We start from the raw sequence: 24,595 nt of genomic DNA on the forward strand, positions 1-24,595 counted from the left end.
ACTAAATGCAAAAAGATAAACATACTATTCAAGGATTTTCACTAAAGAAAATATTATCTTTGGAGATTTGAATAAAAGTTTCCAAGTTGTTAAAAAATACATGATAGTAATTATAAAGCAAACATCGATGAAACTACAATGAATAATTATGAAAATCTTATCACGATAAGATGATCATGATTATCGTAAAATACATATACATAGTTGAAACAAACCAACCAACAAGAGAATTGAAAATATACTTTCACTAGCATCATATATATTCATCAGTTAAAACATTCTGGGAGATAATGCTAAAGGATTTACTAATTTATTAATATTTATTATGCAGTATGCAGCCACAAAGGAATGAGGTATATGAAAAATGTCTTGTGGAAAAAGCAATGTGTAGTGTTGAGTATCTTAATATGTCTGGAATGGGCTAGATTGTCTGTATGTGTGTGTTTTTGATGTCATGTCTATGTATATGATATATGTATGGTTTTTACAATAGTAATACTTTTACATGTGGGTAGTTTAAGAAGACTTTGTTTTGTTTCAATCATACTGTAAACAGTCAGATTATTGACATTTTATTGTACACACACTCTTACATTAAGCATATTTACAACTTTGCTATACAACAAACAATTCATTTCATATAATTACTACGTTTCACATCATTCTCTGTCATGCTCTTTAAGATAAATGAGGCGTGTAAGGGGTGACCTTCCACATAGGCACCCAAAAGTCAACTTCACTTCCATATAGTACACCCTGGACTGCATTTTGCAGACGAACGAGGCTCTGGCGACTGGCTCTATGGCCAGTATAACTTTGTGTGTGTTGTCCTGTTTTTTTTGTCCTTGTGTGTGCTGAGTTCTCCTTTACAGCTTCAGCTTTTAACAAAAGTCAGAATATTTTAATATTTTAGTAACACGACACTGCAATTATGAAATTTTAGTTATGGTAAGGGGCTGGACCCCGTATAATGTGTCGGGTGCAAAATGGCCTACCAAAGTTTTAAATTCAATTTTTTAAAAAAACAAGTTATGGCACAATTGTGTTGATATATATATTTTGGATAAGGTAAGGGGCTGGACCCCGTATAATGTGACAGGTGCAAAATAGCCTTTAAGTGCTGACACACCCAAAAGTTTAACTTTAAATTCAAATTCAAATTAAGATAAATTAGTCTATCTTTGAATTCTATAATGTGAAGGAGAATTTAGAGTAAGTTTTCGAGCAGAAAATTTAGAGCTGAAAAAAATGTTTCAAAGCTTGAATCAAGCTAAACAGTTACCACCTGTCAAAATTACAGCAAGCTTGTCACAGAAAGCGGCGTGCTTGATACAAGCTTGTCAAAGCCAACCATCAACTTGATTAAAGCTTGCCACAAACTTTCGTGTTATCTGGGGTCATCTCACATAAATCCTTCAACAATTAAAGTTATCATAATTACAAAAAATAAAAAAGCAATGTGTACACATGCAGTGGCATGCCCAATAAGGGTTGGTAGGGGTCATAACCCATTTGGTCCAGTATTCATAAAAAAATAACATCTAAGACAGGAAAAGATTACAAAATGAGGGCTGAACACACAACACCCCTTTTCGAAAATTATGGGCATGCTACTGGTTACATGTTGAATAATATGAAGACAAGCAAGAGCCAATCAGCAACAGTTAATGTCATTTTTTGAATAAAGAACACAAAATCTATTTTATAAATGGCTACTTTTATTCCTGTAGCAACTGCTTAGTGGTGTGGAGGTAGGGCCCCACACATTTTCAAACTCAGCCATTTTGGAGGTGATGTGATCAATGCCATGCTCCAGCCACCTTTACCATGGTTGCCTCCAGGTACCCATAGATTTCAGGCTGGGTGAACCCCAGAGCCACTTTATGGAAGGACAAGGCCGGAAAAAATTCCGACCTTAGATCACCCACCCCAGGAATTGAACCCGGATCTCCCACATGGCAGCCAAACACCCTATCAACTAAACCATCATGGCTCTTGCTCCCTACATCAATGTACATGCTATAAATAGTTGTAGGCATTGCATGAAAATAACTTTGAGACTATTGGGATCAAAACTTGCTTTTCTGTTTTGCTTCATCAATTCTTTTTGTGGGCAAAGCTAGGCTTGTCAGAGAACATAATGCCAGCAGAGCACAAAAAATCAATTCTGTTGACTTAAGCTGTTAGGCATAATTAGTTTGAAGATAGAACTATGCCCATCTGTTCTTGGAGGGAGTCATTTTTGTTTCACTATTGTATTACAAGGCATAAATTTGCAAAGTTCTGTAGCCTATTCAGTGACAGATAGAGATTTTTACAACTGGCGGGAATACACTTTAGCCCCTACTACAAAAATGTATGTATTTTATAAGTTTCTTGTTTAATTATAGTCCATATTAACACAACAAAGGTAAAATATGTATCAACAGGTGTTGGCATTGGGTCCTTGATAAAAAAGGAATTTTTTTTCACTTCATCAATAAACTGAATAATGCTTCATATGCTGTCAATTGAAGATATCAATCAAAATTGAGTAGCAGACAAATTATGTATCACCTATTTGCAAGATCAGAACTATGCCATTTCATATTTTCATTTTAAGTACACCAAAAATTCATAATTAGTCAATATTCTTTCATTATTTCCATTTATTTATAGTTTTGTACGAAATCACATCACCCTTTTGAATGCATAAATCCTGTTTAATTCAATATGAGAAAACACACTGACACTTAAAAATCTCTACAATAGTTTACAGTATGTTTGAAACAATTGTAGAAATCATACATTAATCTAAGCAGACATTTACAATGAATAACTTTTTGCCAAAATATAAATATTTCAGCAACTAATTCATATAACTTTTTCTTTTTTGAAAAGAAAGCTTTGTAATATTGTTGCTTTTAGTTAAAGGATTTTTTTTTTCAAGTTTTCATTTTTCAGGAGTTTTGTTCTATGTTTACTTGAACGCATATAATTCTTTTGTTTTGTTTATTTATTTTTCAATAGTTGGTGTATGTGACCGCCACGTTTCCATATATTGTGCTGGTGATACTACTCATTCATGGCTTCACATTGCCTGGTGCTATGGAAGGGCTCAAATTCTATCTTAGTCCTAGGTGGGAGTTACTCACACACATCAAGGTAATTAATAATCTTTCATTTCCTGCTCTATGATTGATTTAGTTTATTTTATGTCTTTTTTTCCCCCACTTTTGGCTAATTGCAATGATGTGGATGAATGGTGATAAGGTGAAATGGATGAAGGAACAAACACACACTATGTATCCAAAAAATCACTGGATACCTATTTCTGTTGTTTCCTAAGATACCAGTCATGTTATTAATAGGATGTCGAACCTCCCTTTGCTGTAATTACAGCATTTACCCTTTGGGGAAGGCTCACCACTAAGTTCTGGTAAACTGCTAGCAGAATTTGTTTCCATTCTTCCTGCAGCATTGTGAATAATTAATGTATGTTTGTCGGTCTAGTAGTTATGGCATGCAACCGATGCTCCAGCTCATCCCAAAGATGTTCCGATTAGGGGCAAATCAGAGTCTTTAGCAGGCCAGTTAAGCACATCCATTTTCTTCAAACAGCGATACATCTGACCATGTTGTGTGGGTAGGAGCATTGTCGTGTTGATACAGAAAGTTGCCTATTCTAAGCTTTTGCCACAGTGTGGGAAGCATGTTATTGTCTAAAATGTCTTCGCACATGCGAGAGGTCATAAACCCATTGATTAAAACTAACAGGGTTAAGTCCGAACCAGAAAAACAGTCAGAGACCATTACCCGAGCACAACCAACTTTCATTGCACACTTTGGCAAGTTCCGTTACCCACATATCTGCCCTGTCCACACATGTTCATCTGTGACTCGTCACTCCATAAGCCCTTCTTCCACTGCTCCATAGTCTAGTAATGGTGTTGTTTGCACCACTCTAAATTATGCCGGACATTTGCGTGTGTGATCAGTGGCTTCCTAACAGCAGTATAACTATGAAAATCAAGTTCTATCACCTCCTTGAGGATATATCACTAACCTCTGTACCTGAGAGGCAACAGAAATCCTATGCAATAGTTGATAAGGTGCTGACGATTGGTTCGCACAACACAGCGATGATTGGGTTTCAGTGCTTCTGTGACATATCCACATGCTGCAATGACATTGCTAAAAGTGGACTGGGGCACATTTAATTGCTGAGAAATCTCTCTAATGAAATGGCCAAATTTATGGGCACTAATGATCATGCCCCATTCGAGAGCACACAACTGTCCATTTTCTCACTGTGACAGCTCAGGCATCTAGTGTTTTGTTTTTTTTGTGTTTATGCCATCACTTATTTAGCATTAGTCATGTGTGTTGATGTCATACTGGGTTAGTTCACTTGGAGCACGGGGTATCTGTCAACATTTGTTTACATAGTGTACATGGATGTCTGAAAACAATTCCTAGATCAGAATATCCTGAGAATGAGTCCAAGCACCAGACCCTCGTTTGTCTGCAAAATGCAGTTCAGTGTATTAGTGGTGTAGCGCAGTTCTCTGGGGACCCCCTGCAAGTATAATATTGGGGCCCCTTAGTGAAAAAAAAATATCAAGACGCACATTGAAGCCCCTAGTTTAAATCAAATTAACTATTACTGCAAAAAATACCCTATTTTCACATTTTTTGTCATCGACATAGGCTATATATCAGTGTAGTAATTTCTTGAAACTAAATCGGAATGGTCTGAATCTCTGATCAATAACTGGAAGAAGAAATTAGAAATATGTTCTCTTGCTTCATCGCAGTGGCACAGACAGGATTTTTTTTTGGAAGAGGAAGTGGAAGGCTTCACACAGTCAAATATTTTGTTCGTGATCATTTGTATTTTTTGCTCGAAACATTTTTTTAAAAAAAAAAAAAAATAGGTTGCATATAATAAGCATTTATAAATACTGTTTGGGGAAATTGATTAAAGGGTAGTAAGCTCTCCTTTTTGGGACTTAGAGGTGGATGCGCCTTCAGCACCCAAAGCCTGGCTAAGATTCTACATAAGAGCCGCTCACATTACGCTTCCTATACTAATAGTGAGTTATATACTCGAGCAAACTTATCATTTCAGTTTTGGGGGTTGAACCGGACCTCTAGATTGTCAATGGTGACCTAGCATCACAAGGTCAATTGCAATCTGCTACGAAAAAATAGCAACGGACTCCAGTCTTGAGAGATAGATAATAAAGCGGCGATGGGACTTTATTCACTGACAATTTGTCACACAATGAAATGCCGATTGGAAGGACTGGACTCCTCCCCTCCCCCCCAAAAAAATTGTTGTCGCATGGGCATGGTGTTTAATTTTGATGTTAATGGACCTCAAAATTATTATTCATAGTTTTAATGGTGCCATTTCTTTTCAATAGACCACTCATATTTCTTTCAGACTTCTTTCATGAAACAAGAACTATTTCGTTAATAGATCATCAGTGCTCGAAGAGCTTGTGTAAGCAGGGAGTGTAAAGGATGCAGGAGGGAAGGGGTGCTATCCCCAAGCTAAAAAAATCATAAAACATCCCTTTCCAGCTAGGTTAATTTGCATAAGCATCCTCCTCCACCTACTGCATTGTCTTCATGTTGATCCACGTAAGGATCCTTACTTCTATCCCCTAACTCGAACAAGCAAATTTGCAGCTAGGAATTTTCACTTCGAGCACCGTATACACCCGTGGTGGAATAAGGGCAACTAAGCCTAAGGACAAAAAGGATAATTGCCCCTGGGCTCTACCTCCGGAGTTTTCAGGCCCCTTTGAAGTAAAACATAAGAGGTGTGAACACTGTGGGATATTTATCGCTGATCTTATTTCAATTTCCTATTGAGGCTACGTTTATGATAAACTGCGTAGCTATAAGGTATGAGATGAGAGAATGTTCCTATTGATTGCCATCTGTGAGTAAGTTAATTCTGTACATCGGAGGAAGCCAATATGTCAAATTGCCCTGGTCCCTCTGGCTGAGACAATACGCCACTGCTTAATATCGTGGATGTTGTCATATGATATATTACTGGGAACCAGATTTCTGTTTCGTAAATCCATTTTTTAAATAAGTGACACTTCGCCTGAACAAGTGCAAAGAAAAGCATTCGAGGGATTTTTTTCTATCTTATTGCTGCAGGCTGGAAGAACGAATGAACTGCCTGTCAAGCGTTGGAAACACTGAACGGTGAACGAGGCAAACATGAATGGGCAGGGCACCTTATAAACTGCCCAAAGACAGCTACGAATTTTGCGCTTTTCATTGTGAGGGGAGACCGTCCCTTGCCTATGCTGTAAATGTTTGGATCAGTCAGTGATGTCACGTCTCAGGGCAGAGCTGAGATTGTACTCTCTCCAACAGGATGGAGAAATATATTAACCTTTTGCCACCCAAGCGTCTCGAACGAGATACCCAAATGTAACCCTCACTGTCCCAAGCATCTCGATCGAGACGCTGTGTCAAGGTCGTAGTTTTTACATTATAACTTTTCTATTTTTGGCTAGAATTTCGATTTTATTTTTTTATATTGTTCCTAACACATGTATTTAACAGAAATGGTTTTTTGCATTTTTTTTTGTCTTCATGAAAATGGAGGGGAAAAGGTGGGAAAAGGTACTTCTCTTTTGCGGGTCTTTTCAACGTCAAATTTTTGCCGACAAAGGAAGACTGGCTTTGTTGTTCTAAAGCAATGCTTTTCACTCCCTCCTGCTAAGTGCATTCGAAGGAAGCTTGTTTATCAGTATCAGATGTCAAAATGAAAGTTTTCCGTGAGGGCGCAAGCAGGGGGGGGGGAGGGGGAAGACTGGTTGTTGAATCTGCTTTGTGAGAATGGAATTTCGAAGCGGGCTGAAGGAAACCTTTGTTTTTTTTAGCACAAGTGTCCACAAGTGGCAACAGGGGTTACCCAGCATTGTCTAAAAATAGAATTTCAAGCAGCTGCAAGAATTGGCGCTCATTTTTCACTACGTTCTAGCTTTTCGTCCGTGAATGTTGTGCGTAGGTGTCGTTTTGTGCCCAAGTGCAAGGACATTTTTTGGGTGGTGACAATTTTTTAAAATAATTTTTGGGGGTTTTCTTCCTTCCCCCTCCATATATACGCCAAATTTGCATAAATTTTGCATTTTGACATTTTCTCGAGGGGGCGGGGGGAAACACCAATTTTTTAAAGAAAAGTATATTTAAGGGGATTTCCCCCTTTCCCCCTCCATATGTACGCCGAATGCGCATAAATTATATATCGTCTGAATCTGTGATTCATTCTGCGTACAACGGTATATCTTTCATATCTCTAGGGTATTTAGTTTCTGAGCTATAGTCATTTCAATGTAACTCTGCATTTTGAAGCTTGAATTAGTGACGTGGCGACCATTCCTTTTGGGGGTACAACTCAAGTTATATTGGTCATATGATAATAATGCAAATATTTTTGTGTTCCTTACATGTCAGCGATAATTTATATGTGCATTTTGAACTTTTCATATCCTTTTTTTTCGGGGGGCGGGAGGGAGAAACCCCATTTTAAAAAAAAATAAAAAAATACGGGGATTTCCCCCCTTTCCCCCTCCATATGTGCGCCGAATGTGCATAAATTATATATCGTCTGAACCTGTGATTCATTCTGCGTACAACGGTATATCGTTCATATCTCCAGGGCAAATAGTCTCTGAGCTAAAGTCATTTCAAGGTACCGTTGCATTTTGAAGCTTGAATCAGTGGCGTGCCGACAATTCCTTTTGGGTGTTAACTCAAGTTACATTGGTCATATGATAATAATGCAAATATTTTTGTGTTCCTTACATGTTAGCGATCATTTCCATGTGCATGTCGACACTGTCATGTACTTTTTGCTTGAGGGGAGGGTGGGGGGAACAAAATTTTTTCCCGAAATTTTGGAATTTTGAGAGTTAGCCCCCCCCGCCACATATACGCCGAATTTGCAGAAATTTCATATAGTCTGAATCTCTGGTTCATTCCGCGTACAACGTTATATCACTCATCTCTCTATGGCAATTAGCCTCCGATCTACACTCATTTAATTGAAACTCTGCATTTTGCTCAAAATCGGCTCGGGACAGAGGGGCTTACATGTGAAAAAGGCCTTGGGCGGCAAAAGGTTAACCTCGCACAGGGTGCATACCCTGTAAGTCTGGTTACAGCAACATAGGAGTTGAGGAAAAAAACAAAAATTTTAGTTACGCGTATATACCGATCGTCTCTTCAGATAAACTTTTTATGTTAAAATTGTTGTGGGGCAGTGCCCTAGTTGCCCTTTATGTAGCATCGCCACTGTAACATACTATCCAAGATGGCACAGAAAATTGCTGCAAGCCTGAAGTATCGGGGACTTTTTTTTAAAAAAGAAATAGAAGAACAAATTTCAAAGTGTGGTAACTGGCTTTATTTTTCCACATAACCTCCTGCTACAGTTATACACTTATCCTAGCGTTTAACTAACGCCTGGAATGCTTCGGCATAGAAAGATTTATCATTACGGTGGAACCATTGTAGGACAGCATTCTTCACTTCATCATCAGTGTTGAAATGTTTTCCTCCAAGGAATTCCTTCAGGGGTCGAAACAGGTGAAAATCACTTGGTGCTAAGTCAGGACTATAGGGGGGGGGGGGGGTAATATCTCCCAGCCAATTTCCTGGAATGTTTGGAATGTGCGTTGAGCGGTATGAGGTTGTGCATTGTCTTGCAAAAAGAGACAGGTTATGCGACGATTGTCCAGGATCAGCTGCTCCACGTGCTGAATTTTCCCAGGAATGACTGCCGTGGGCTGTGTAATAGAGATACGCCATCTTTGAAGCGCTTACACCATTCAAATGTCTTACTGAGACAGTGTCTCCTCACCATTCTGAGCCTGAAGTCTTTTGTAAATTTCAGCAGGTTTTCTGTCCTCGTTCACTAAAAATTTCACCACAACACGCTGTTCCATGTAGACGTTGACACTGTTGTCCGCCATCTTGAATAACAGTCTATGCAGAAGCGCAGGAAATGAGCGCCGCCTACCAGTAACAGCACACAGTTGCTTTCAATTCAGTGGTAAAAAATGACCTACACATAATTTTCGCTCTTAAAATCAAAGCTTGAATTTTTCATAAATTACAAGAGAGTGGTTGAATAATTCAACAAAACCAGTTGTTTGGTGGTTTAAAGTATGAAAGCAAAGGGGGCAAAGCAATGTAAGTGCTACTGTAGTTTTTATTATTATTATTATTATTATTATTATTATTATTATTATTAAATTCAAGGTTCCATAAAATTCACTGCAAGATTTTAGTGTGTAAGTCATTCACCTCCTTTCAGATTGAGTCTTGCATGATACAGTAGTCAGTCAGCATCTGAAAATACAGTTGTGTTTCGTGTACAGCAGATTATAATTTTTTTATGTTCTGACTAAGCAATGTAAGTGCTACTGTAGTTTTTATTATTATTATTATTATTATTATTATTATTATTATTATTATTAAATTCAAGGTTCCATAAAATTCACTGCAAGATTTTAGTGTGTAAGTCATTCACCTCCTTTCAGATTGAGTCTTGCATGATACAGTAGTCAGTCAGCATCTGAAAATACAGTTGTGTTTCGTGTACAGCAGATTATAATTTTTTTATGTTCTGACTAATTTTACTTTAAATCCACATATTAAAGCATGGGCGTCCAGAAGGGGGTGCAAGGGAGGGCCATGTCCTTCCCACTGGAAAATGAAAGTAAACCAAAAATTATATATTTCACACATATAATTTCATTTCAACCACAATAATGTGTGTTAATTATTGCACAAAAATGATAAATTCAAATTTAAGCAATGTTTTTTGAGGGAACGACACTATTATTAGGGAAAATGTGCCTTGTTTGCCCCCCTGGAAAAAATACCTTCCTTGCCCCTCCCTGGAAAAAAATGCTGCAGACGTTCATGTATTAAAGCAATAATAGTGACCAGGAAGGAGACCTCAATGTAGGCTTCACCCAAAGTATTTACAATTTGCTAGAGGAAAATAAAATTACCACAAATAATTATTTAATCCATTGTTAAAGGTTTCAGTCTTACAAAATGATGATGTGCTTTTCCATTTAGTGTAGTGGTGAACTTGATAAAAAAGACCATGCCAGGAAATTTAAATACATAAGTCATGAAACAACAGGGGAATATAAAAAATGAGCCTCAAAACTGAAGAAAAATGAAATCGAAACGGCAAAGAATATTGAAAAATTACCTGAAAGCCATGAAAGGCTGAAAAATGAAAAAAATTCAAAATAAAAGTTAGGTTTTCGGTTCTAACTGAATGAAAACAGACTGATATCAGGTTTAGCATTGTTTTCAAGGCTCAGGAAAAAAATGATTTTTCATCAATTTACAACCCCTAGTCGTAACTTTCTTTTTCACATAGGTACTTTGGAATAAATTATGTTTATTCACAATAGTTTTCCTTCTCATTATTAATTCTTCAATTCAAGAGATGAGAGAAGAGCTTCTTCAGTGATACATTGTTTACACACACACACACACACACATACACACAAAAATTGAAAGCAATAATTTAAATCAGAGTCATTGGATATTTTCCATATGCATCTGTATGTTAAGACAATTATTCATACTGTTATGCTTTTAAACATACACATATATTGAAGCAATGAACTGGGAATTTTGAAAATTTTAGTGACAACGATAAAATACAAATATAAAATATATATTTATTACCATTCTAGGTGTGGGGCGAGGCAGCAACCCAAATCTTTTACTCTGTCGGACCAGGTTGGGGTGGCATTCTCACCATGGCTAGCTACAATAAATTCCATCACAATTGTTACAGAGATGCTTTTCTCTTGCCCTTAATAAATTGTGGAACATCTATATTTGCTGGCTTGGTTGTATTCAGTGTGATTGGATTTATGGCGCAGGAGACAGGGCAACAAATTTCTGAAGTTGTCAAAGAAGGTGAGGACAAAGTAATATCCTTATTACTTTTGAATTTTTCAAAGATTGTGTGCTTTTCAATGTAGGAGATATCAAGCTTATCAATATATCACTGACTTATATCTTTATAAACAATAATTCAGCGGCTCAGGAGTAAAACTTGATATAAACCACAAAACAATGAAACCGAGGAAAATGCAAATGAAAGTTCATCAATTACATTGTGATGGGATCACCCAGATGTTCCCATGTATTTCTGGCTACTAGCGGCTACTAAAGGAACTTCATTCATTATTGTACACCAATGTAAACTCAATCTTGAACAGTGTGTGGATTTTACTCCAAAGCTACTCATCTATTGTAGCAGCATTCCATTAAAATGGCATTACAACCTCTGATTTGGTCAGGTGTTTTTTCAGAATTTTTCATCTGGAAGTATGTAAGTTCAAATTTAGTGAGTTTAAGGGTAAATTTAGAATAAAATTATGATAAATGTAACCTTTGTTCAAACTTGTGGAAAAATTTTAAGGAAGCTGCTGTGGTTATGTCGATAAATCAATGATTAAGTGCACCAAAAATATACTAAATAATCAGTGTAATTCTGCAAAATATCTCTCTTTGATCCATCTATTTTTATCTTCACACAAACTTTCACAGAAACTACTATAGAAAATACAATTTCGTGGACTTAAAGAAATACCAAGATCTAATCCTGGCATTATAGAAATGTATCTCTAACAAATAAAAGAAAAATCATATTTTGCGGTGAAATGTTGAAAGGTAATCTTCATTTGTCTATTAAGGAAAATACAAAAGTAACAAAGATAACATTTTGTGTAATGAAATTAAATTGAAATGGTTGGGATATAAATTATCCCCATTATTATTATATTAATAAACTAACCAATAATGTGATGATATGTCAATGTTCTGATTAGGGCCCATGGAGGACATGTATGGTTTCCTTAGTTAAAAATATATAGTGCTATATTTTCCTGTTCAAACAAAGTTTCTTTCCAAGAAAATTGAATCAATGTAGGGGAACAATCCCTTCCTTTCATATCCCAAGTAGCAGCTGTTAGTGTTTCACATATAAATCCATATACTTTACATTTATTTACTTATTCATTTATTTTTTCTTGTTTTTGGATGGTGAAGTTAGACACAAGCCTTTTCTTACACATAAACCATCTCTACTTTACATTTTATTAATTGATTATAATAGCTACATTATGCCTTATGCAAGTGTATAAATTAAATTAATACGAATTATTCTCTACACCCTCTAGGTCCTGGTTTAGCATTCATAGTCTATCCTCAGGCCATAGCAAAGTTGCCTGTGATGTCACTTTGGGCTGTGCTGTTTTTCTCCATGTTGCTCACTGTGGGACTTGATTCACAGGTAAATGCTTTCAGGTTTCAGATATAATGATGCATGTTTGGATATTGTTCAGTTGAAGTATGAATCTAGTTCATGACTGTTAACTAGAAAAATGAGTGTGTCATATTTCCCACATGTTAATATTGTTGAATGATGTGTAAATATTAATATCTGAATCTGAATTAAGATATACTGGAATTTGTATACTGTACTGATCTGAGAAAATCTGAATGAATATTAGACATCAGCCCTTGCTTGGATTTGCTAGTGTACACATCTAGTCTACAGAAAGGGTAGCAGGCACTGTTGCCAATTTAACTCTTTTGGAGCTAGATTTAGAGTGTGACTCTTTTACACACCCGTTTGACTCCTAAAATGTCAGAATGTTCCAAGAAGATTTTTAGCTCCACAAGGGTAAATTGAGTTCGAAAAGTAGCCCTTTTACTATTATTCTGTCAATACAGTCATATCTTCAGTATGTTATTCACAAAATCTACCAAAGTATGATCTGAAAGCTTACAAGTAACGATCAAATTGTGTTTGATGAGTTGCTTGCTTCTTGTTGTAAGGAGTTAATCTCTAACAAAGGGAAGATGAGAGGCACACTTCAGCAATTGCTTATAAAGGTAAAAAGTAAAGTGTTCCCCTGTGCTTAGCACCATGCCATGAAGGCGTATAGGGGGTGTGGGGGTAACGCCCCATACTTTCTTGATCCGGTCATGAGTGGAGGTGATGTGATCAGCATCACGCCTCTGACCGCCTTTACCCCCCAGGGTTTCCCCCCAGGTACCCATGTTATTTGGGGAGGTAATTTTAAGTAATGGACTTCGGATGTTGGGTAACAGGTGTGAATCCAAGGCAAGGGAGAGCTATGGCAGACGACCAACAGAGGTTTTTGTGTCCATAAAAATGCTTTTCTAAACTCCATACCAGCTAACTGTAGACCAGGCGAACGAGAACAAGTCTCTGCGCAAGTAATGATGTGAGGTGGCTCCACTAATGAACAGTGGAGAAACGGGATTGTGTAATGGGCGACAGGAGTTACCAGATGTCCTTCTTCTTTCTGTAAGCGTTGCAAACTTTTGAAAAGGATAATACCGAACTCACATGGCAAACAGACCGTATTTGTATCTCCAGGTCCATATGATTGGTTTAAGAATTTCTTAGGGAAATATTAGGGATAAAACTGCAAGAGCTAATTTTGACAAGTCCTGCATGCTTGTAGCATACAGACTAAGGTCTGGACCTTACTTCCGTACAGGACTGTGCAGTTGACAATGCTGTGCTTTCACCATTAGATTTCCCTCCTCATTCGCTGTCGCTATGCGCAGCCCTGCTCTACAGTTACCTGGGACAGAGTATACCTCTTGTGTAAATTGAGAAAAACATACATTTTATGAATATGTCATAATTGACTCCATAAATCGTCTGTAATGCATGAAAAACTACAGTTCTTTTATCTATTCGATAAATACCTACAGAGACCATTGACACACACAAAAAATATTGCAAGCGATTCCATAGCTGCCTGTTATCCATGTTTTTCTTTACTTCGTACAAAAGCTTTTTTTACACCTTAGTAGCTTTTTCCTGATACAGAATGTTCATGTAGAGAATCATTTTCTTAATGTTAAGAAAATATCCACATAGACAAAGTTGATACACAATGCAAGATTCATGTTTCTATCGCTTTTTATAGAAAAGTCACATTTGTTACATTATAGTCTCAGTTGCATGATATTTTGGACACCCTGTATATATAGCCTTGGGCCTCCACATACATATAGCCAGGTCTGGTAGTAAAGTTCTAATCTTTGGTGTTAAGGTATAGGCGATACAAATTTAGTAGTATTGATTAAAAATGATAGTCGTTTTTTTTTATTTCTTTGTGTACAGTTTGGGATGTTTGAGTGCATTATATCAGCCATCACAGATGAGATTCGTGCTCTCTTTCCTTACAAGAGAATGATCACTGCTCTTGGGTGTGTTGTGTTATTCGTTCTTGGAATTCCATGTGTTACTCAGGTATGTTATTCCATTTTCTTGTCATGAAATAACTATAAAGAATTACATAAATATTTGTGATATTTTTAATGTTGAAATGCTTGAATGTTTGTATCAGTATTGCTAATGGTTCCAACATTGGAACAAAATGTCCAACATATTAATTCAATGATAAGAAATATAAGTAGTAGAAACTCTACGGGGAAGCAGTGTTAATAAAATGATATCACTCACTATTTATTAGCTGTTCAATAAACACTTTCTGCTTGTACGTATATTTGATTTTGAAGAAATCTTCATTAATCTACATAAATGTTCATAACTTAATACTTAAGCTGAGGGGTATTTCAAACTTCTTTCCCTCTACTTGGTGTGCGGTAAAGTGAACTGTTGTACACTCTGCTCTAGATGAATTGAGACAACAGACCACACTGAAAAAATTACATTTTTGTGCTGTATTACATTTTTTACAAAAATTGAATAAACAAAATACAAGTTTTGTTGCTTTGAACTTTCTAATTCATAGTTGCAATATGACAATAAACATACCTTCTTATTTTTTACAGGGAGGCATGTATGTGCTTCAATTAATGGACTGGTATAGTGCTGCATTTACATTAATGATAGTCACATTGCTGGAAACAATTGTTATAGCAAGAGTATATGGTAAGTATTAACTTTCTTAAATTTGAATTTTTATTGAAGTGAAAAATAAGATGTGCATGCATCTCCCCAATCAGTGATTTCTACACACATCCAAGATCCCACCCTAAACATTTCCACAAGGGCCCAAATTGTCATTTTGGTGCTAAATTTACCCTTACACCCTCTTTGAAAATAAACTTATAACCTGTTTCTTCCCCCATCCTTCCTGGGGGAAAATTCTGGATCCCATTCCCAACATACAAGAAATTTCTAAAATGGTGTCTCAATGAAAGAACCAACCCATACTTTTTGTCTCCCAAGATTTGGGAATTTCGAAATTGCAGAAAGTGGTGTTGACTCATGCCTGATTTTTTGCCCAGTCATAAATGACACCCTCTGCTATTAACATGCACCCTTTGTTCACAGCTCCTGGAGAGGCAGAGGATGGGAGACCCATTTATTTGCTAACTGGTAGTAACCATTAGGTTTAGCCACACTGCTCTGAGGCATATGTTTGGCAATGTAGTATACCACAAGAATTTCCCATCACCATGGCAACTGAGCCAACTTGAGTGGTTCAAGGGATCTAGTGACTCTCCCTGATTTCTGATGCAAAATTCAAAAATAGAATTCCAAGTCAATTCTTTCATCCTGCAGGCTTTATTTGGAAAAGTAAAGAGAAAATATGGCAATCTTTATTTAAGAGAACTCCATGTGTTTTCCTTTTGTTTTTTTTTAACTTTCTGCAACATGTCGAACATTTGCTAAGAATTTTACAATAATTTGTCTATCTCAACAAACAACTGAGAACAAAAATTGTTGAAAATTGGTAATAGTTCAGATAATTTAATTTTTAAAACATTTTATTTGTGACTTTCTCAGTTTCCTTGTAACACTAGATTAAACCTTTCACAAGGTATTTCTACTTCATCAGATAATCAAGTCCATAACTGAGGGGAAAGGCAGAAATTTGACCAAAATTAAATCCAATTTACTCTCACCATAGGTGTCAGGTATCATTAGAATGCAACCTGTGCCACTGAAATGCATCTCATTCATGATGCACACATTACTTTGTGTAACCCAATAATTCTTATTATGATAAGGTATTTCTTTTAGCAACAAAAATGCATACTTCACTTTTTTCTTTCTATTTTCCAGGTGTGGAGAGGTTTATGGAAGATATACATATCATGATTGGTCATCCTCCTTCAGTTTGGTGGAAAATTTGCTGGAAGTATCTGACTCCAATTTGCATAGTTGTAAGTTGAATTTATCTTACATTGCAAATGCTGGTGTATTTGTTAAGTTGGATGTTTATTTAGTAATTGCCAACAATTCAAAATGTTCATAAGAATTACAACAAAAATAACTATTTTCTACCATAGCAAAAAGGGACTGAAGAGTTCTATTAGTAACTATTCTACACAAATATTGAAATGTTCAATTATCAATTAGTGACTAACAGGAAGCCACGAATCCTCTGCCTATCATGAGGCAATGTATGTCTGGCAAAGCAAAGCTAATTTTCATACCTGCCACAGATGAATTTTCCCCCAATATGATATTTATATGTGTGACTGCAAAGTTTCTCATGAACCATGCCACTTTATGTATTTATATTATCAGTAGCAACCATTCAAATTATACTAGAGGAAAGTAGACACTTTCCTGAATGTTCTCACAAACCACTGAAATCAAATCAAGATAATTTGAAAAATCAAAAAAAGAGGGGATGATTGTACTTAAAGTGATCCTTTAACCTCCTCTCCAGTACAACATTTTGGACTGGTTTCTGGATCCTTTTCAGGAGTTCCAAAAATTAAAAAGTTAAAGCACAGATGGATGAAAGAAAGAAGAGGGGGACATTCAAGTCTCCTGGGGGGGAAGCATAATAACCTTTTCTCCTGAGATTCGGCCTGTGTATGGGACTGATGGTCACCCATCATCGTGAGGAAATTGGGGAGCTACAAATGAACCTAGTCATGGAAACCTCGAACAATGACTGGGGGTTCATCGTTTTGACCACATGCCACCCCGCAACTACTTGGATGATCACCCACCACTGCTGAGACAGAACATTAGATGTGTTGGGAACGGAAGGGTTTTCACTGTGCATTAATTGTTTCGCGATCCAACAGTATTTGAGAAAGCTGTAACATAATTTTGAACACTTGCAAGTGCTTAGGCCTGGATATGAACAATTTGGTGGGTTTTGGCTTTCATAAGAACTGCAAACATGGGAGGACAAGACACATTAGTGGTGTTCAGGCTCGTATCAGAGAGAAATATTCGAGAACTGTCTGCATCCAGTTCGCAGCCCACAGTTTGAATCTCGCGTTGTCGAGTGGATTGTCCATCCAGTGAATGCCTAACAGCTTCATAAAACCACTCAACAACACCATAAATGTTTTGATGCCTGATGAGAAGAAATGGACAAACACATATCCTCAGATGGTTCCAGCATGCAATGTTAATGCATTGCAACAGAGGAGTCGATTTCACGTTCTGATTAAAATGGCAGCCTTAAACAGTGGTGACGATTTAGGAGATAGTTGCTCCCTACTTTTCTGCCTCTTCAGTATGGCCTCTTAATGCTAAGCCTTGTGTATCAAGAGAAAGTAAACTTTCCTTGCACCTCCCCCCCCCCCTGTTTTGGAACCCAATCACCACCACTGGCCTTTAACATACAATTGTGAGGTTCTATCTATACCCCTCAAAAATATGGTGTTCAGCCCTCCACCCCAAAAGGAATTACTGGATACTTGCCTGAGCCTTGGCCCTCACAGGCTGTTTGAGCCACAGGGCAGAATGTGACTGTCGTGTGGGAGACCCAAGTTGATTCCCAAGCTTAGTAATTTTAAATGGGAATTTTTATTACAGTGCCAATGCATAGAGTGACTCTGGAGCCCCTCCAGCTTCCAATGGGAACCTAGAGGCAAACCTGTCCTCATTACATCTCACCCACCTTAGCCAAAATCATGTTTGTGTAAGGCTCTACATCCATACCTCGTATATGGCTTCATCGCATAGTGCAATGTACAGAGAACAGCTTATTTTTACCATTTTATATAACCAGACAAATTAATCAGTGAAATGCAACAACAGTGTGAATAAACAAAGAAAAAATTCTCTCAGTGCATATATCAGTGGAATATGGATTATGCTACTAAGTAATAAAGTTATATATTTTAATGCATATGATTATTACTGTTCCTCATTGTGATAAAGCATTTTGAAACATGATGCTTACAGTACAAAAAATTGCAAAGTACATATAATCATTAATATTGTTCCCCATTAAAATACAATTGCATGTTCTGAATAGATTTTGTGCATCAAATGACGACTGACATAGATCTGGAAAGAAATTGACTCAAAATTGTACTGGTTGAGAAAAATAACTTTTGGTTGCTTCCAAAGTTTGGTAACACTTGCTGAAATTTGTCAATATCATATTAAGAGTGTATTCAAGGTATACATGTGCATTTTGCATTGTGCTGAATTATGTGTGTGTGTTGATAATTTGGCATTTTAAAGTATGAACATAATAAGGATTTTAATGAGAATATTTTAACTTGTAGTATCAATTCGTGAATGCAGGTTAAAAATGTAAAACTGACACTCTTTCTCTTTATTTACTCTTTCCAGTTTCTGTTACTGTTTACTGCCATTAGCTACCAAAGCGTTTCCTACCAGAATTACGAGTATCCCACCTGGGCAGTTATTGTAGGATGGTCATTAACATTCTTCACTTTTAGTCCTATACCGGCTGTAGCTGTGATTGAATTGATGAAAGCTGAGGGGAACTTGAAGGAGGTAAGCTCATAAACATAATATGATCCCAATACATTTACCCTTATTATATTAGACTATTGTTTGAATCAAAAATCACTTAATTATACTATACAATAGCTTTAACATTTATGTAGTAATTCAAGACTTTTCATGTAAAAAGAAAAACTATACACCATGACAACACGCTTGGTGCAGAGGCTTTTACCTGACTTCCTAGAAGTGGAGTCTACTAGTATTTCTTTCTAAATTTGGAAAGTATATAATTTCACAGACACGTGTGTAACCAACACCATAAATAAGATATCAGCATTTTTATTGTGAGAAAAAATATATGGTGGCAACCCTGTCAGAACACAGGTGCGCATGCGCAGAAGTCTCTCATGCTTAGGTAGATTTAAGTCCGGCGGTGGCAATCAGTCTGTCATGGAATCTTCACTTGTTCAGACATGAATCGAGGCAATGGAAGAATGTGTTCCATTCATGAGATGCAACAGGCACTGTAACGATGGTCCAATGATGGTCACCATCAACCCATGCCAGAGTGTCACTACATGATACGATGGATCAACGATGTGGCAGCAATTGATTCCCAAAACCGTGGGGGGGGAGGCAAGGTGCCAAAACTGGGGTGGCAAAGACAGCACATTTCCCTTCCTAGATAAAATTTTAGCATACTGCTGGGCCAAAAGTGGCAAAAACTGGGGGGGCAACTGCCCCCCTCGCCGCCACTGCAGTGGATTAATGAAGGGCACATAAAATTTGCATGTGTTAGAGAGAATACTTAATCCAAGGTGTTGTTATTGGCAATGGTTTATAGCAGGGATGTCTTATCACAATATATTTTCACAGTAAATAATGTTAATTTGATTGTTGCATACAAAGCTACCTGCATTTGAAAATTCAATTTCCTTTCTCTGTAGTACTATTATGATTTCAAATGGAGCTGTATAAATAATGCAGATTGCTTTTTCCTTTTCTTTTTCTGTTCAAATATGATTGCTCTTAGCAAAAAATGAATGGATAAATGCATGGACATCTGCAGGATATTTTCCAGGGAGGGGTAAGCAAGGTATTTTTTTTCCAGGGGGGCAAAGGATGCATATTTTTCCCCATAAGAGTAATGCCTCCTCAAAAAAAGACTACCTCAGTCTCAAAATATCATGTTCCTTCAATGCACTTATAATAATTAACACAAATTACTGTGACTGAAATGAAATTATGTGTGAAATATATCATTTTTATGGTGGACATTCAATTTTCCAGTGGGGCCATGACCCCCCCTTGCTTTCTCTTCTGGACATCCATGGATAAATGATTCAATAACATTAACATAGGCGCCGACTCCATGGGGCTTAAGGGGTGCTCGAGCCCCCCAATGTTAATTATGTGGGGGCAGAGCCCCCCAAATGTTAATGATGTGAGGGCAGAGCCCGCCAAATAATTTTGATAAGAGGATCTAATGTATTATTTTTCTTCTCTTGTAAAGTTTATTCTGAATTGTGCCACATGAACTTAACTTTAAATACATATTTGAAATGTTCTAGACCATCAACTTTGGGGGGCTGAGACTACTAAACCATCAACTTTGGGGGGGCTATGACTGGAGACAGCAATACACATGACTTAATTACTATATACTAAGTATATAATTATTATTTACTATTTTACATATATTAATCAGAGACATAATGAATTTAGCCAACGACTTGTTAAAGACTGTTTGGGAATCCCCTAAAAGAATGCAAATATTTAGGAATATTATTGATGTGAATGAGAAGGCTGGCCATACTGGACTGCGACCACTTTGCCCTCGTCGGTGGACGTTGAGAGCCTCCAGTATGCAACAGATCTTAAGGAACTATGAAAACCTTCCCAATTTTCTTGAGAAATTTTCTGAAGAAGATTCTACTGACGCAACATTAAAATGTGCTGGATACCTGGAGACAATGCTTCACTTCAAGACATTTTTCTTTCTCTCCCTCTACTGCCATGTGATGGGTCCAATAGAAGAGGTAAACTGTAAGATTCAGTTTCCACGCATTGGTGCTACAGAAGTGGAATCAAAACTAAAATACTTGACTGACATCTTTCAAGAAAAGCGAATGGGTTTTGAGCAGTTCTGGCTGAAATGCACAGAGGGCAAATCAAGCCTCGTTGATGAGCCAGAATTGCCCCGGCAACGTCACGTCCCTAAGAGACTTGAAAATCCTGATGCTGCCAAACATCACAAGTTCTACACTCCAAAATAGCATTATAAATCAATATACACTGACGTGTGTGACACAGCAAAATCATGTGTTAAACAAGGACATGAATGTACAGGACTACAAAAAGTAACAGCCGTAGAGAAAGAATACATCTCATCTGTGAACAGTTGCACAACAAACTTTCAGCAAACGCGAGAATTCTTTCGGCAAGATTTGGATGCCGATAGGCTCTCCTTACACATGTCCATGCTTGGTGATATCGCCAAACAGAAGAAAGTGGTTCTAACTACCATGCGTGACATAAGGAAGTTTCTTTTGCAAGATACCGCCCTCCAGGAACCAAATTCATGATGGTCCTCCGCACTGTGCCAGTGATGACAGCCACAGCCGAAAGGTCATTCAGTGCTATTAGCCGACTAAAGACATATTTGAGATCTACAATGACGCAGAAAAGACTAAGCAGCTTAGCGGTACTCCACATACATCAAACTGTGCTTGATAATTTGAACCTGAGACCGCTCTTTAATGAGTTCATAAAAAATAACCCACTGCGTAGAGCAACTTTTGCTTTATTTTTAAATCATGTTCATATGTTTTTGTTGTTTATGTCACTTTATATCTTAGTGTACATGCTATTTTTTTTATTATTGCAAAATTAAATTTAAAAAGTAAAATATTGTAGCAAGAACAAACAAGTAAAACTATTTTCCTGCGATTTGTGTTAGCATTTATGTAAATAATTAAATAAAACTGTTAAATATTCATTAATTGCAACCCATCACATGTCTGTTGCGGACATTAAAACACACCCATGCCCTCGCCGGGACTCGAACCCAAGACCTCTGGATCAAAGCGAGTTGAGTCGACCACCCAACATGCTCGGCTACCGAGGCCAGCATAAAACTGTTAGGTTGGTCTCTTAATGTAAATACATACTTTTCAATAAAAATGTTAATTGTTATCTAAAAAACAAATTAGCAGACACAAAAGACATAAAGAGACTTTGAAACATTTTCTAAATGTTTTTCCTGTTACATTTCATTTGCATGAGGAATATAATAGCTGCTTAAAAACTGCTATACGAGGACGTAATTTTTATTATTAAAAAAAGGGAGTGAGTGAGTCATTCATTCATTTATTTCAGTGATCAGAGCCCCCCCAATAATTTTGACAAGTCGGCGCCCCTGAACATTAACAATAACATGCATTGCACACTTGTAATGGAGGCCCTGGTAACTTTCAGAGAGGCACAAAGGAAAATTTGGGGAGGTGTTTTAGGGGGGGTGTTGAGTATATTACTAACTTAATACATGTACAGAATAATGATCATGTGAGTCATAAAGGATATCAATAATACAGAAAAATGTATTACATATATGCATGACGTTGGTGTATTATACACAATGTTTTAATGATTATAGAATTTACTAGTTAAATATTTAAAATTCCTATGCAGTGGCGGTGGGGTGGCAGTTGCCCCCAATTTTTTGTCACTTTTGCCCCCACACTATGCTAAACCTTATCTACAAAGAGAAAGTAAACTGCCCTTTCCCCCCTCAGTTTTAGCACCTTAGAATTAGCAAATTAAGCAAGTAATGTTGTTATTATATTTGTTCAGTTGTGCTATATTACACAAAGTTTTTTCTGTGCCTGTTTTTTTACAGAGGATTCATGCTTGCTTGAGACCAATGCCTGAATGGGGACCTGCCCTTCCCAAGTATAGATACATGTATGCTGAGTCAATTCAAAAAGTGCCTTCAAATTTTAGACAAACACATGTAGCAGAATTTAAGGAGGAAGATGTGTTTGGCAGGTAAGATGAAGTATTACCTAGCTGATAAAATCTGCATATTGTGCGAAACTGTACCTTGTTCCCTTAAATTATTATTCTTCTTCTTTTATATGACCCTGTGAACAATATCCTGTTGACTTTGGTCAGAGTTTTGTTCCCTTAAAACAAAACTCTTTGTAATTCGAAAATTTAAAATATAGTGTATGTGTATGTTGTTTAGAAAATTGTATATGTGTGTACATACATGAGTCGCAGTGGTCTAGTCAGTAGGGTGTATGACTGTTATGTGGGGTGTTATCTAAGGTCGGAATTTTTCTGGCCTTGTCCCAGCATAAAATGGCTCTGGGGTTCTCCCAGCTTCAAATCAATGGGTACCTGGGGGCAACCCTGGTGGGTAAAGGTGACAAAAGCATGGTGCTGTTCACATGACTTCCAAAATAGACAAGATTGAGAATGTAGGGCCCTACCCCACATCCTCTAAATGTGCCTTCATATGCACGAGAACTTTTTGCATACATGAGGGGTAAAACAAGGTTTTTAATGTAAAAAAAAACATTTCCTATCAATGACTTATATCACATGCCGATGCGAACAATTTTATACAGGGGCACTTTACACTTTGCTTTACACTTTTACATAAGAAAAATAATAGCCTTATATTTAAATACTTTAAAGTTTTACTGTCAAATAATACCTTTATTGTAAATATGCATTTATTTAATACCTATATAATGATACCAAAATAACAGTAATCTCTTAGCTAGGGTGACCATACGTCCCATTTTTACCGGGACAGTTCCATTTTTGAGGCATGTCCCGGCCGTCCCGTTCATTTTATTTAAAAAGCGTTATTTGTCCCGTTTAATAACAGTCTAAAAGTTAATGTGAAACACAATATTTCAACTAAAAAAGTGATGCAATAGCAGTAATGCAACACCGCACCATGACAACACTATACTTATCCTCCAACAATTTATTAATGTTCTTTCACCTTGTGCTGCCATCTATCTACCTATCTATCTACCTAAAAATGGAAGTACAGGTTTGGGCCGCCTTCCATCGGGAACACTGGCAGTCAATATGGTGTTGGCCCACCCTTAGCCTTGATGACAGCCTTCACTCTCGCAGGTATACTTTCAATAAGGTGGCGAAAGGTTCCTGGGGAATGGCAGCCCATTCCTCGTGGAGCGCCAAAATGAGAAGAGGTATCGATGTGGGTCGGTGTGGTCTAGCACAAAGTCGGCATTTCATAACATCCCAAAGATGTTCTATGAGATTGAAATCAGGACTCTGCATCCTGGGAAGTTGTAGTGGGACATTGTTGTCATCAAACCACTCCCCCACAAGCCCTGCAGTATGGACGGGTTGGGTCCTCAGTCATGTTGAAAGACACAAATGGTCATCCCCGAACTGGTCTTCGACGGTAGGCATCATGAAAGCGGTTAACATGTCAACGTAAGCTTGTGCCGTGACATTGTCACGTAAAGCAACAAAGGGGCCAAGCTCCCTCCAGGAGAAACGTGACCACACTGTAACCCCGCCACCCCCGAATTTCACTGTTGACACAATACAGGTTGGTAGATGTCATTCGCCATACCCACACCCTACCATCGGATCGCTACATTGTGTACCATGATTTATCACTCCACACAACGGTTTTCCACTGTTCCATGATCCAGTTTCGATACTCCTTGCATCACGCGAGGCAGCGTTTGGCATTTGCCTGTGTGATGTTTGTCTTATGGGCAGCTGCTCAGCCATGGAAACCAAGTTGCCGCACCTCACGCCAAACAGTCATGGTGCTAGGAGTAGATCTTGATG

General features: G+C 37.4%; 1 protein-coding gene across 1 annotated transcript in view; it reads left to right on the top strand.

Moving 5' to 3' along the window:
• Window positions 1–24,595, top strand: part of LOC145990986 (sodium-dependent proline transporter-like) — an 80,840-nt gene that overhangs the window by 55,209 nt on the left and 1,036 nt on the right. Inside the window, exons 6-13 of the mRNA XM_083126613.1 lie at window positions 3,010–3,144; window positions 10,740–10,968; window positions 12,237–12,349; window positions 14,225–14,353; window positions 14,899–14,998; window positions 16,139–16,239; window positions 18,629–18,796; window positions 22,647–22,795. Of these exons, the coding sequence (XP_082982739.1) occupies window positions 3,010–3,144; window positions 10,740–10,968; window positions 12,237–12,349; window positions 14,225–14,353; window positions 14,899–14,998; window positions 16,139–16,239; window positions 18,629–18,796; window positions 22,647–22,795 (1,124 nt within the window). The remainder of the gene's footprint in view (window positions 1–3,009; window positions 3,145–10,739; window positions 10,969–12,236; window positions 12,350–14,224; window positions 14,354–14,898; window positions 14,999–16,138; window positions 16,240–18,628; window positions 18,797–22,646; window positions 22,796–24,595) is intronic.

Source organism: Lepisma saccharinum, chromosome 8, assembly GCF_977018435.1.
Source record: "Lepisma saccharinum chromosome 8, izLepSacc3.1, whole genome shotgun sequence".
In the NCBI taxonomy this organism is placed as follows: domain Eukaryota; kingdom Metazoa; phylum Arthropoda; class Insecta; order Zygentoma; family Lepismatidae; genus Lepisma; species Lepisma saccharinum.